The 13,259-nt window shown below is 43.4% G+C and overlaps 1 protein-coding gene across 2 annotated transcripts; it reads left to right on the top strand.

Annotated features, from left to right (window-relative positions):
• The first annotated feature begins 663 nt into the window (after window positions 1-663).
• On the top strand, window positions 664-9,522 carry LOC110536690 (cytohesin-2). Of its 2 annotated transcripts, none has more exons than XM_021622389.3 (12): window positions 664-927; window positions 2,553-2,703; window positions 3,154-3,220; window positions 3,382-3,500; window positions 3,591-3,671; window positions 3,827-3,939; window positions 4,016-4,164; window positions 4,462-4,573; window positions 5,648-5,724; window positions 5,874-5,945; window positions 6,032-6,186; window positions 6,304-9,522. In XM_021622389.3, the coding sequence occupies exons 1-12, from the start codon at window positions 861-863 to the stop codon at window positions 6,389-6,391; spliced, it is 1,251 nt and encodes a 416-aa protein (XP_021478064.1). In that variant the 5' UTR covers window positions 664-860; the 3' UTR covers window positions 6,392-9,522. The 2 variants fall into 2 exon arrangements, with proteins under 2 accessions (XP_021478064.1, XP_036796313.1); XM_036940418.2 differs by lacking the exon at window positions 664-927 and adding an exon at window positions 1,716-1,837 and having other exon boundaries at window positions 4,462-4,574; window positions 5,646-5,724.
• The last annotated feature ends 3,737 nt before the right edge of the window (window positions 9,523-13,259 follow it).

Consider the following 13,259-nt stretch of genomic DNA (forward strand, 5'->3'; position numbering starts at 1 on the left):
TACCACATCCGATGAGCGGTGTAGTAGGATTCAATCTTAACAAGAAAGATCAATAAGAAAGAGAGTTCCAAACTTTTTTGCCAATAACAGCAAGTTTTTTTTTTATTCTGCCCCACTCAGACCCCTCCCAGAAAGTCCAAACCAAATTCTTGTTTGTGAAATGACTCTTTGCTAAAAAGTTATTTTAGTTTGTTTTCAATTAAAACGATCTAAAATAATCACAGTAAACCACTTAATATACTAATCTCATATGTATATACTGTATTCTATTCTACTGTAATTTAGTCAATGCCACTCCAACATTGCTCGATCAAATATTGATATATTTCTTAATTTCATTATTTTACTTTAATGTTTACTTTAATGTGAATTGTTAGATACTACTGCACTGTTGGAGATAGGAACACAAGCATTTCGCTACACCCACAATAAAATCTGCTACAAATGTGTATGTGACCAATAAAATTTGATTTGATTTAAATTTGATATTGCGATAAAATCGGCTGCATGGAACCTTTAATAAAAAACATACAGTGACCCCTTTTCCAGGCAGTTATTGGGAAAGAAACCAAGTTCTACTATATTGGCCAAACAACCTCAGATGTTTGTGTCACAGATGAAAATGCCTTGTTATCAGTGTCTTTGGTTGTGTGGCTTCTTTCTGGGTTCAAAAGTTCCTTACAAACATGGTCGAAAGTGAGGACGTGTTTATTTATAACAAAAAGTTAGCGTCACTTCCTGTACCACCACCTCCTTTGTCTGTGCCCCAGGTTTCGGTACGCAAGGCTGGTTATTTATTTATTTCCTTTTTATTTGGAGGATATATTTTCATATATATCCATTACTTTTTCATTTATTGAATGACAGTCGACTCTGAAATATTTATGCCTAAAAGCAAAGCGCCAAAAATGGATGACCTGGACTACAGTAAGTATCGCTACACTAACGCTTCGCTTATAATAACACACTCAGCTAGCCAGCTAGTTATAACAGCAGGTATTACACTACACAATTAGAGCACAGTTGTCACTAAACAATATTAACGTTGTATGCATTATAATGTACTACATGGTTGTCATCTTTGTTTATTATACAATGTTTCTCATACGAGAGTCACATACAACCGCAGTCGACGTAAGCTAATAATATAGTACTGGCTAACGTTAGCTCGCTAGTTAGCAAGCTAGCTAACTCTTTTTAGGCTTACTGGGTAACTAGTTGTAGCTAACTACTTCTTGTAGTTTGACCACTCATCCAAATAGCTAGCTAACGTTATTCATTACAGTATTGGTTACTATTTCACGTTAAACCTACCCACTGTCCTTCAAGAATCAAAACATTGAATAACTTAGCTAGCTCGTTAGTTATTCACCTCATTCGGAGGGACGGGGTTGTTGACTTGCAGATGTCATTTAGCATCCTAAACACATTAACCTGATCGTGGCACTGTAGTGGCTGGTCACTCTACCGAGGTAGTATTGTGGTTTGCAGCGATACTGTCGCCTCTATTTTTGTAACTCCAGTCCAGGCTGGGGACCCAGAGGGCTGCACATCGTTGTTCCAGCACTAACACACCTGACCTTATACAACTAATTAGATAGTGGCTTGATAATTAGTCTAAACAGGTGTGTTAGTGAGTGCTGTGTTAGAAAGAAAAAAAAATCCTCTCAGCGAAGAGGCTACAAAAATCATTGCAGCACTGATAACACGCCTAATCCATTTAGTTACTTTAGTTGAAAACATCTGAGGATTGACAGTAGCTAGAGAGAAGTGTCATTTGGAATGAATACGTTTTTTTACAAATTGTCCTGCATAGTTCACATATGCAGCGCCAACAGTAAACACATTTTTTTTTAATGCAGATCTCTTATCTCTGTCCCCAACTAGTATTTGTCATGTCTAACCACTCCCGCTGTCACATTAGAGATTGTCAGGATTCCATGGAATGTTTCAAAGCCCTGCAGCCAGTGTTTCGTCTTTTTTGATTTTAAACTTGTTTTTCCTCTTATCTACAGTACTTCTGTTCCGTGTGGATAGGCTACTTCTGTGCAAGACTAGTTGGTTTTCTGAGCTCTGTGAACTGTTCTTTATCAATGAATAGGCTGTAAGGTTGAGTGCTCAAGTATATCAAGGCTGCAATGAGACGCACGTCATCAACCGCCTGATTTTCCACACGTTTCCATTTGACTAGACAAGAAAAATGTAGGAATTAGGTACAGGTCAGTGAGTGGAGAAACAAGCAAGAATAGAGAGGGGAGAGACAGAGGAAATTGAACAATGGTTTTGAACATGGGATTGGATATGATTAGTTTTGTGTTTTGGAAAACACAGCTTTTACTCAAACTTCTTATTGTTTTCAGTAAGAAACTCAAAGCATCTTGGAAATGCACAGTAGCAAACAGACTTTGAATACTGTCATGTTTCAGGTCAATTTTAACTTGTTCCCTCTGTCCCCACCATTTTCCCATTGTCTCCCATTTCCATGCTCCCTTTTTTTCTATCCCCATCCATCTCTTTATTCTCTCACCCCTCTTCTCCCTCCTTCCCTACAGTCCCGGTAGACCTGAGTCCAGAAGAGCGCTCTGAGCTGGAGGACATCCGTCGGAGGAAGGGAGCTCTGCTGCAGGAGATCCAGAGGCTCAGAGACGAGCTCAGAGAGGCCATCATAGAGGTGGAAGGACTGGAGACCAGCACAGAGGGCAGGTGAGAAAAACACACAGATGGTCCCCTGAATATTTCAGTTCCATTATTCAGTGTGTAGCACAGTCCCTCTTCCCTGGTGTATCTGAAGTTGAATTATAATGGGATGATTAGAGAGAGTCCATGTGACAGCCGTGTTTCCCAAAATAACTTCCTATGCATTCAGGTTACCTCTGCATTTACTCAATATTGCATCTATGGCAATTTCACTTTGAAGTTTATGTAAAAATATATAGCTTCCTATTGGCTTCTTCGACTATTCTCCTCTCCCCGGCAACTTCCCCAGGTCATAGCTGAAAATGAGATTGTGTTTTCAGTCAATATAGCATTTCTAAGAGCTATTTTAGTTTTTCTTCCCAACCCTGTCCTCTCCATTACCCTCTAACTGTATGTATAATTGATGGAGAGGTATTGTGTTGAATGAGATCCACTCCTTGTCTTCCCTCCCTGCAGTAAAACTCTACAGAAGAACAGGCATGTGGCCATGGGAAGGAAGAAGTTTAACATGGACCCCAAAAAGGTGAAAAGGGGACATGGAATGGATACATAAATCTGATCTTCACTCTACACCCAGCCCCTCTCTTTTACTGTCTGTCTTCTCATCAATCTCTTGAGCGTTTACTCTCTTTTGATTGTAGTTACCCTCTCTCTCTGTCTGTCTGTGTGTGTGTTTGTGTGTAGGGTATTGTGTTCCTGGTGGAGAATGAGTTGCTCAGACACACTCAAGAGGATGTTGCCCAGTTCCTGTACAAAGGAGAGGGACTCAACAAGACTGCGATAGGAGACTACCTGGGAGAGAGGTAACCATTCCCTCTCTCTACCTTGCTATTGTCTTTGTTATTGTTGGGCTGAACAGCATCAGAAGTCTACGTTCCTCTTCTCTCCTGTAGGGAGGACTTTAATCTCAAGGTTCTGCAGGCGTTTGTTGACCTTCATGAGTTCACTGATCTCAACCTGGTCCAGGCTCTCAGGTAAGCTGGGGTGTCCTCTATGATAAGCTCTGACATTTAATAAAAAACAGTACATCAATTTCAAAGTCTAGAGGATAAAAACACTACATCAGCGTCTTTGTTACCATGGCAGCCAGTGCTCTCTCTGACCTCTGACCTTTGTGTGACCCCTGCAGGCAGTTCCTGTGGAGTTTCCGTCTGCCTGGCGAGGCTCAAAAGATTGACAGGATGATGGAGGCCTTTGCACAGAGATACTGTCACTGCAACCCTGGGGTCTTCCAGAGCACTGGTACACACACTTACCGTTGTTACAACACAGAGGTCTACTAGCCACTTCTCATCCTATGGTTCTGCTCTCTCCTCAGATACGTGCTATGTGCTGTCGTTTGCTATCATCATGCTGAACACCAGCCTCCACAACCCCAACGTGAGAGACAAGCCTGGATTGGACCGCTTCATCTCCATGAACAGAGGCATCAACGAGGGTGGAGACCTACCAGAGGACCTGCTCAGAGTGAGTGAGGGAGGGGAACCTAGGAGCTATGGGGAGGGGCTAGGGGAGTTTCTGTGGAAGTGAGGTGTCGTTGACTGAGTGATTGTTCATCTTTTTTTCATCAGTTTGGAGGGGTTCAGAATGAAGCTCTAGTTCAGATAAAATATCAGTGTGTTATAGTGAATCTCCCTGCTGTTTGTCTCTCCTCAATGGAAAGGAAAGGGGGATACCTAATCAGTTGTACAACTGAATGCATTCAACTGAAATCTGTCTTTTGCATTTAACCCAACCCCTCTGGAATGTCTCTGTCTACCATAGAATCTTTATGACAGCATCAAGAACGAGCCCTTCAAGATCCCTGAGGATGATGGGAACGACCTGACACACACCTTCTTCAACCCTGACAGAGAGGGCTGGCTCCTCAAACTAGGTGAGTTGGCCGTGGCGACGCCGGGTGGTGGGAGGGGGTACTGCAGCTTCTCTCTGCCGATCACCTCAAGGTAGTTTCAAAATCAAATATGGATTATTTGGATGGCTTAAAAACATATTAACATTCTGTAATGTCTGTAACGGTCCTGATCAGCCCCAGGGTTTTTGGATAGTGAGCGTAAACTTGTGTGCTCTCTCTCCTAAGGCTTTGTGCTGTTATGTGCCTGCTTCCTTCTCTCTCAAGTTTACACTAAAGATAATGATACACCGCCAATGTTCTGAGGCAATATTGCCAGACTTGTTGTCCAGCAATGTTGCCTAAAACATCGTCCATGTATTATGATCTCAAGACTGCCATTGCATGATGGGTAAATAGACACAATTGTCCATACTGAGGGAGCTGCCCTTGGATTCTCATATAAGATCAGTTTGTGTTTTCTCCGCTATGTTAAGATTAGGATTGGGCCACAGTAAACTGATCCTAGATATGTGTCTATGAGCGACTTCTACATGGAGCTTCCCTCAGTACCTCACCCTCTTGCATCATGGCAGTTTGAACCGTCTCCTCTTGCATGGTGGGGTCTGTGATCTGTTTGTCACTAATATCTCTGCCGTCTTCTCCCTCCCGACCCTTCTCTCCCTCCCTCCCCCAAAACCTCTGGTCCCTGTTGTCTCTGCTTCTCCCTGTGATTTCCACACTCTGCTGCTGCCGCTTGTTTCTCAGGAGGTATGTACTGGGAGAATGGGTCCATGAGAAACAATATCATTCTTATGGAACCAAAATGGCCAACCGGCATATAGAAGAAAAGTTATTGTCCACATATGCCTTTTGTCAGACGTCACATATTACCATGTGAGATGAATTGACATACAAAGGCACAGTAACATTGGACATGTAAGGCTATACAAGCTGTCTGAATAACTGTAATATCCTGAAGGTGATGTGTAGTAATGGAGTATTTACTTCAGTATGTGGAGCAGTCAAGTGGAATGAGTTTCTCCAGTCCAGTTGGTATTCTGCTGACCTCCAGATACCACCCTGTCTCATGCCTCTATTGGTCTGTTCGTATTTCAGGAGGACGGGTGAAGACCTGGAAAAGAAGATGGTTCATTCTCACAGACAACTGCCTTTACTACTTTGAGTATACTACAGTAAGTCAACATTGTAGCTGCCAAAGTGCCACTGTAGAGCAATGTGATGGAAATGTAATCCATTACAGAGAGAGTAAAGAGCTATGTAACAGAACATTGTAACGTGGATCAGTGTTCTGTACTACAGTGTGTATAATGTGTGTGTTCAGGATAAGGAGCCCAGAGGTATCATTCCCCTAGAGAACCTGAGTATCCGGGAGGTTGAAGACCCCAGGAAACCTGTGAGTTTGTTATCAATACATTTAGAATGTCAACATAGGACATGATCACTGCACCATTTCTCCTGACTCCCGCTCTTCCCTCCCAGAACTGCTTTGAGCTGTACATCCCCAACAACCGTGGTCAGCTGATCAAGGCCTGTAAGACGGAGGCAGACGGCAGAGTGGTGGAGGGGAACCACAACGTGTACCGCATCTCTGCTCCCACACCTGAGGAGAAAGATGAATGGATACATCACATCAAGTACGTAGGGAGGGAGGCAGGCAGGCATGAAGGGAGAGTAGGGTGTATGGATGGATATATTTAGAAATGCATCAGACTAACTTTCTTCTTTTCTGTTTCTTCCATCCCTCTCTCCAGCTCTGCGGTCAGCGTGGACCCCTTCTATGAGATGCTGGCTGCCAGGAAGAAACGCATATCGTTAAAGAAGAATGAGGAACAACCGTAGAACATTCCCTTCTTCCTCTCTCCTCTTCATCCCCTCCTCCACCTCTTCATCTCTCATTCCAACATGGGACACAAGCCTTTCTTTCCTCCCTAGATTCATTCCATTCCTCACTTTTTTCCCTCTTTCTTTGTGAGGAGGATTTGTTGCTATCCTGTTTAAGAGACTGGCCAGCACAAACAGGCAGTTCAGAAGTGAACTGTGAAATAAATATGTATTTTATTCAGGGTAGCAAGCAGGGCAACTGAACCTTCCATCACAAACAGGCTGCAACTCATCAGTCTGAAGTGACTTCCTCTCCATCTGTAACCGATCTAACATTGGGGCAATGGTCCAGTTCTAACCGGTCACTGTGTGAAGGACAGAATGCCCGGCGGCTGAGGAAGCCACTTTAACCTGTTAAGATGCAGCCCTAGTTGTCTGCTGTGCTTTACTCTAACATCTTGGCTCCAGGTTAGCATGTCTATATCAGCATTATCAAAGTGCCACTTTAATACTGTAGCCTCTGTGAAGGAGATGACGCTGGTCCTTACTGCTTAGACCATAAAAATGTCATTCATGTTAAATTTGTTATGATCAACAATCTACGGGAAATGTTCCCAGAAAAACTGACCAATACGGCAACAATTGAGCAGTGAACACTAAAGCCGACGACTCTTGTCAATGACCACTGGCGTTTCCTTCACAAGACTGTTATAAACTCCCTCATACAGACACGTAAACTGTTAACCCCAACTCTATAATACGCTACAGTGGGTTTTAAGAAGTTACAATGGCAGCTTATTACAATGTATACTTCATTTATTTGTAAATACTTGTTAGAATATTGTTTACAACACACATAGATTTAATTTATTGTTTATTTTTGTTTGTTACATCTTTTGTTTTGTAAGAGCTACTGTAGAACTGCATGTGGAGATGAGGGTCAATCCTCCATACACACAGATGGACCAGACTTGTGTTAGTGTTGGGTACATTTGAGAAAGATTGTTAGTGTTCCCTGTTGACACAATAGAATCAACCTCCAATTGGAACATTTAGAATATTCAGGACAGGAGAGTGATGACATCACAAAACTTTTTGGATAGAAATGTTTAGTATAGAAAAGGCATGGTTCTGTGTGGTATGGAACAAGGAATCCTGTCAGTTCTATACATTCTATTTCTATCTGTACTGTTGATAATGTTGCACTGTCCTGAAGGAACCTCTATTATCCTCTAAGAGCCTGAATGAATGAGGCTCACTGAAGCACAAACAGGTGTCCCAGATGCCTGTAATGGCTTTCTTTCCACCATAACCATCATGGATATATGAAAGGGCTGGTTAGGTGTCCTTCATAATACTGATGCCCATCCAATCCTGTCAGATCTGTGACCTAAAAGAAAAGCAAGCTATGGGTGGTTATTGGGACATCACCCTATGATAAGTCTGAAACGACCTGTCTAATATGAGAACTGAAATCTGAAATGATGGTTCTGAAGTTGAATCATCAGTCAAGCCAGGAAAAGGCATCAGATTCCTCTTAATGTGATTGAATTGAAAAGGACAACAAACATGGAGCACTAATATATCTTTCAATATTATGTAATTGCTGAAATATTCAAATGTATTGAATGAATAACAATGTTAAGGATACATGTCTAATGATACATTATGCCTGAATTGACTCGTAGATATTTTCATTTGTCATTGGATTAACATTTCATTAGACTGAATATGGAAAATGCAGAATTAGGATTGTCTGCTGCACTTTATCAATATTTAAGCATTATACAGGCTTTAAAGAGCTGTACCTTTTAGATTGGCAATACTAACTATCTGTAGTAGACTCCAGTGGTGGCCGGGCTGTCCTGCATCATCCTCACTGGTTGTGATGAAGGCTTCACAAGTCCATATTTTGATCACTTCCAGCTCTGACAACTATAGAAGTTTTACTCTAAATGTTGTTTACATAGGAAAGTCTAGGTACAAAAAAATGATCTCTTAGTCTTCTCTAGTTATTCTCTGAGTGTGTGGTGTTATAGACACACAGCAGTGAGCCAACCTACAGGCATGGCTGCTGTACACTACACGACACTGAAACACAGACCTGTCTGGGTATTCTTGAAGTGCAAAGTTGCCAAAATGGAGTTGGGACATCACACTGTTCCAACTCAACAAAGAGACAGACTTTTGTGAGAAAGGACACTAATGAATATTTCTGTCCCCCAGACCCCAACATCACTACTTCTGTCCCCCAGACCCCACCACCACTACTTCTGTCCCCCAGACCCCACCATCACTACTTCTGTCCCCCAGACCCCACCACCACTACTTCTGTCCCCCAGACCCCACCACCACTACTTCTGTCCCCCAGACCCCACCACCACTATTTCTGTCCCCCAGACCCCACCACCACTACTTCTGTCCCCCAGACCCCACCACCACTACTTCTGTCCCCCAGACCCCACCACCACTACTTCTGTCCCCCAGACCCCAACATCACTACTTCTGTCCCCCAGACCCCAACATCACTACTTCTGTCCCCCAGACCCCACCACCACTACTTCTGTCCCCCAGACCCCACCACCACTACTTCTGTCCCCCAGACCCCACCACCACTACTTCTGTCCCCCAGACCCCACCACCACTACTTCTGTCCCCCAGACCCCACCACCACTACTTCTGTCCCCCAGACCCCACCACCACTACTTCTGTCCCCCAGACCCCAACATCACTACTTCTGTCCCCCAGACCCCAACATCACTACTTCTGTCCCCCAGACCCCACCACCACTACTTCTGTCCCCCAGACCCCACCACCACTACTTCTGTCCCCCAGACTCCACCACCACTACTTCTGTCCCCCAGACCCCAACACCACTACTTCTGTCCCCCAGACCCCAACATCACTACTTCTGTCCCCCAGACCCCACCACCACTACTTCTGTCCCCCAGACTCCACCACCACTACTTCTGTCCCCCAGACTCCACCACCACTACTTCCTGGGATAGTGTTTGATTTATTATTTATTTTTGTTTTACAGCAATGTAAAGATGGATAGGTCATCTGTGCTATATGTAGCAAAAACAAAACCACGGTACACGGGTGCCAGTCAACTGTTGTGAAACAATAAAAAGTGAACTGAGACAATACTCCTGTGTGTTTGAGTGATTATTATTAGACTTAGTTTACAGATGTCGGCAGATCAAATTCTAAATGTTTTTATTACAGTGAACAGTATTACCCAGACCTTTTTTCCATTGTGACTAGGGTTGCAAAATTCTGGGAACTTTCAATAAATTCCCTGGTTTTCCTGAGATTCCGGTTGGAGATTTCCCAGAATAAGCAGGAAATCCAACAAGGATTTATGGAACACCAAGGAATTTATTGAAAGTTCCTGGAATTTTGCAACCCTAATTGTTACCCACTTATAGCCCAAGTGTTTGCGTGACCCATAGAAAATTACTCTAGGGCCCTAAAGGTTGCTTTAGCATGGGTGGCACCATTGAAGACTTTCACCATTTTGAAGTAGTCAACTGGGTGGGACTTTCTATGGGTTAAGGAAGGATCACATGATTCCATCTGGGTAATCACGTGGGATCAGCCAATGAATTATACTTTATACTCGCCTGGTGCGAGCATTCCATAACTGCAGGTGACAGTAAATCGCCAACCTTGGCTTTATATCTGTTTTAACAACACAGTACAGGTGGCAGTATGGACACTCAGTTTGTTTGCCAATTCGCAGAAGAAAATGGACTGCTTCAAAATGGAGATGGCTTCAGTTGCGCTGTCCATGCTCTCACAGACGTCGTAATGGGACAGATTCAATGAAGAGAGGTTGATCTAAATCTATGGTGTGACCCACCAAAATATAGACAACCCTACAACCCAGACCAAATCCAGCCATGACTCATGACAAGCTGGGCATGGCCCAATTGGGTCTTGACCCACCGTTTAGGAATCAGTGACTGGGACAGTCTGGAATGAGTTTGACACCTGCATTAGGTGGAGCAAGATCTTCAGGCTTAAACGTGGGGTGCTCTCATCTCATCTACCAACATAGACAGGGCTCTAACTCCTCTAGCTCCACAATGAAATAGGGTGCAGGCCAGGCAGCAGGCTGTTAGCCAGCCTGCCAGCTTAGTGGAGTCTGCCACTAGCACAGTCAGTGTCGTCAGCTCAACTATCCCCATTGAGGCCGTGTCTGTGCCTCGACCGAGGTTGGGCAAAACTAAACATCACGGTGTTCGCCTTAGCAATCTCACTAGGATAAAGACCTCCATTCCTGCTATTATTGAAAGAGATCATGATACCTCACATCTCAAAATAGGGCTACCTGATGTTAGATCCCTTACTTCAAAGGCAGTTATAGTCAATGAACTAATCACTGATCATAATCTTGATGTGATTGGCCTGACTGAAACATGGCTTAAGCCTGATGAATTTACTGTGTTAAATGAGGCCTCACCTCCTGGTTACACTAATGACCATATCCCCCGTGCATCCCGCAAAGGTGGAGGTGTTGCTAACATTTAGCATAGCAAATTTCAATTTACAAAAAAAAAAGAAAGACGTTTTTGTCTTTTTAGCTTCTAGTCATGAAATCTATGCAGCCTACTCAATCACTTTTTATAGCTACTGTTTACAGGCCTCTTGGGCCATATACAGCGTTCCTCACTGAGTTCCCTGAATTCCTATCGGACCTTGTAGTCATAGCGGATAATATTCTAATCTTTGGTGACTTTAATATTCACATGGAAAAGTCCACAGACCCACTCCAAAAGGCTTTCGGAGCCATCATTGACTCAGTGGGTTTTGTCCAACATGTCTCTGGACCTACTCACTGTCACAGTCATACTCTGGACCTAGTTTTGTCCCATGGAATAAATGTTGTGGATCTTAATGTTTTTCCTCATAATCCTGGACAATCGGACCACCATTTTATTACGTTTGCAATCGCAACAAATAATCTGCTCAGACCCCAACCAAGGAGCATCAAAAGTCGTGCTATAAATTCTCAAACAACACAAAGATTCCTTGATGCCCTTCCAGACTCCCTCTGCCTACCCAAGGACATTAGAGGACACAAATCAGTTAACCACCTAACTGAGGAACTCAATTTAACCTTGCGCAATACCCTAGATGCAGTTGCACCCCTAAAAAACAAAAAACATTTGTCATTAGAAACAAGCTCCCTGGTATACAGAAAATACCCGAGCTCTGAAGCAAGCTTCCAGAAAATTGGAACGGAAATGGCGCCACACCAAACTGGAAGTCTTCCGACTAGCTTGGAAAGACAGTACCGTGCAGTATCAAAGAGCCCTCACTGCTGCTCGATCATCCTATTTTTCCAACTTAAATGAGGAAAATAAGAACAATCCAAAATACCTTTTTGATACTGTCGCAAAGCTAACTAAAAAGCAGCATTCCCCAAGAGAGGATGGCTTTCACTTCAGCAGTGATAAATTCATGAACTTCTTTGAGGAAAAGATCATGATCATTAGAAAGCAAATTACGGACTCCTCTTTAAATCTGCGTATTCCTCCAAAGCTCAGTTGTCCTGAGTCTGCACAACACTGCCAGGACCTAGGATCAAGAGAGACACTCAAGTGTTTTAGTACTATATCTCTTGACACAATGATGAAAATAACCATGGCCTCTAAACCTTCAAGCTGTATACTGGACCCTATTCCAACTAAACTACTGAAAGAGCTGCTTCCTGTGCTTGGCCCTCCTATGTTGAACATAATAAATGGCTCTCTATCCACCGGATGTGTACCAAACTCACTAAAAGTGGCAGTAATAAAGCCTCTTGAAAAAGACAAACCTTGACCCAGAAAATATAAAAAACTATCGGCCTATATCGAATCTTCCATTCCTCTCAAAACATTTTGAAAAAGCTTTTGCGCAGCAACTCACTGCCTTCCTGAAGACAAACAATGTTTATGAAATGCTTCAGCCTCCAGTGTTTATGCTGCAGTAGTTTATGTGTCGGGGGGCTAGGGTCAGTTTGTTATATCTGGAGTACTTCTCCTGTCTTATCCGGTGTCTTGTGTGGATTTAAGTATGCTCTCTCTAATTCTCTCTTTCTTTCTCTCGGAGGAGGACCTGAGTCCTAGGACCATGCCTCAGGACTACCTGGCATGATGACTCCTTGCTGTCCCCAGTCCACCTGGCCATGCTGCTGCTCCAGTTTCAACTGTTCTGCCTGCGGCTATGGAACCCTGACCTGTTCACCGGACATGCTACCTGTCCCAAACCTCCTGTTTTCAACTCTCTAGAGACAGCAGGAGAGGTAGAGATACTCTTAATGATCGGCTATGAAAGCCAACTGACATTTAATCCTGAGGTGCTGACTTGCTGCACCCTCGACAACTACTGTGATTATTATTATTTGACCATGCCGGTCATTTATGAACATTTGAACATCTTGGCCATGTTCTGTTATAATCTTCACCCGGCACAGCCAGAAGAGGACTGGCCACCCCTCATAGCCTGGTTCCTCTCTAGGTTTCTTCTTAGGTTTTGGCCTTTCTAGGGAGTTTTTCCTAGCCACCGTGCTTCTACACCTGCATTGCTTGCTGTTTGGGGTTTTAGGCTGGGTTTCTGTACAGCACTTTGAGATATCAGCTGACGTAAGAAGGGCTATATAAATACATTTGATTTGATTTTGATTCAAAATGTGTGGTCTAAGTTCACACCTGAGCTATGAGTGCGTGCATGGCATCATGTATAACAAGGTAAAATGGGGTCCCTCCACTGGTATAGACCACCCCATCTCTAGTGTGGTGACCTGTGGGTACTATAGTGTGGCCACATTGGGTTGCTGAGAGATTGATTGTGTGTGCTGGGTGTTAGTAACAGGCTATCAGCAGTGAGGGAAGCA

This window comes from Oncorhynchus mykiss, chromosome 2 (assembly GCF_057628025.1).
Source record: "Oncorhynchus mykiss isolate SJ-2025 chromosome 2, ASM5762802v1, whole genome shotgun sequence".
Classification (NCBI taxonomy): domain Eukaryota; kingdom Metazoa; phylum Chordata; class Actinopteri; order Salmoniformes; family Salmonidae; genus Oncorhynchus; species Oncorhynchus mykiss.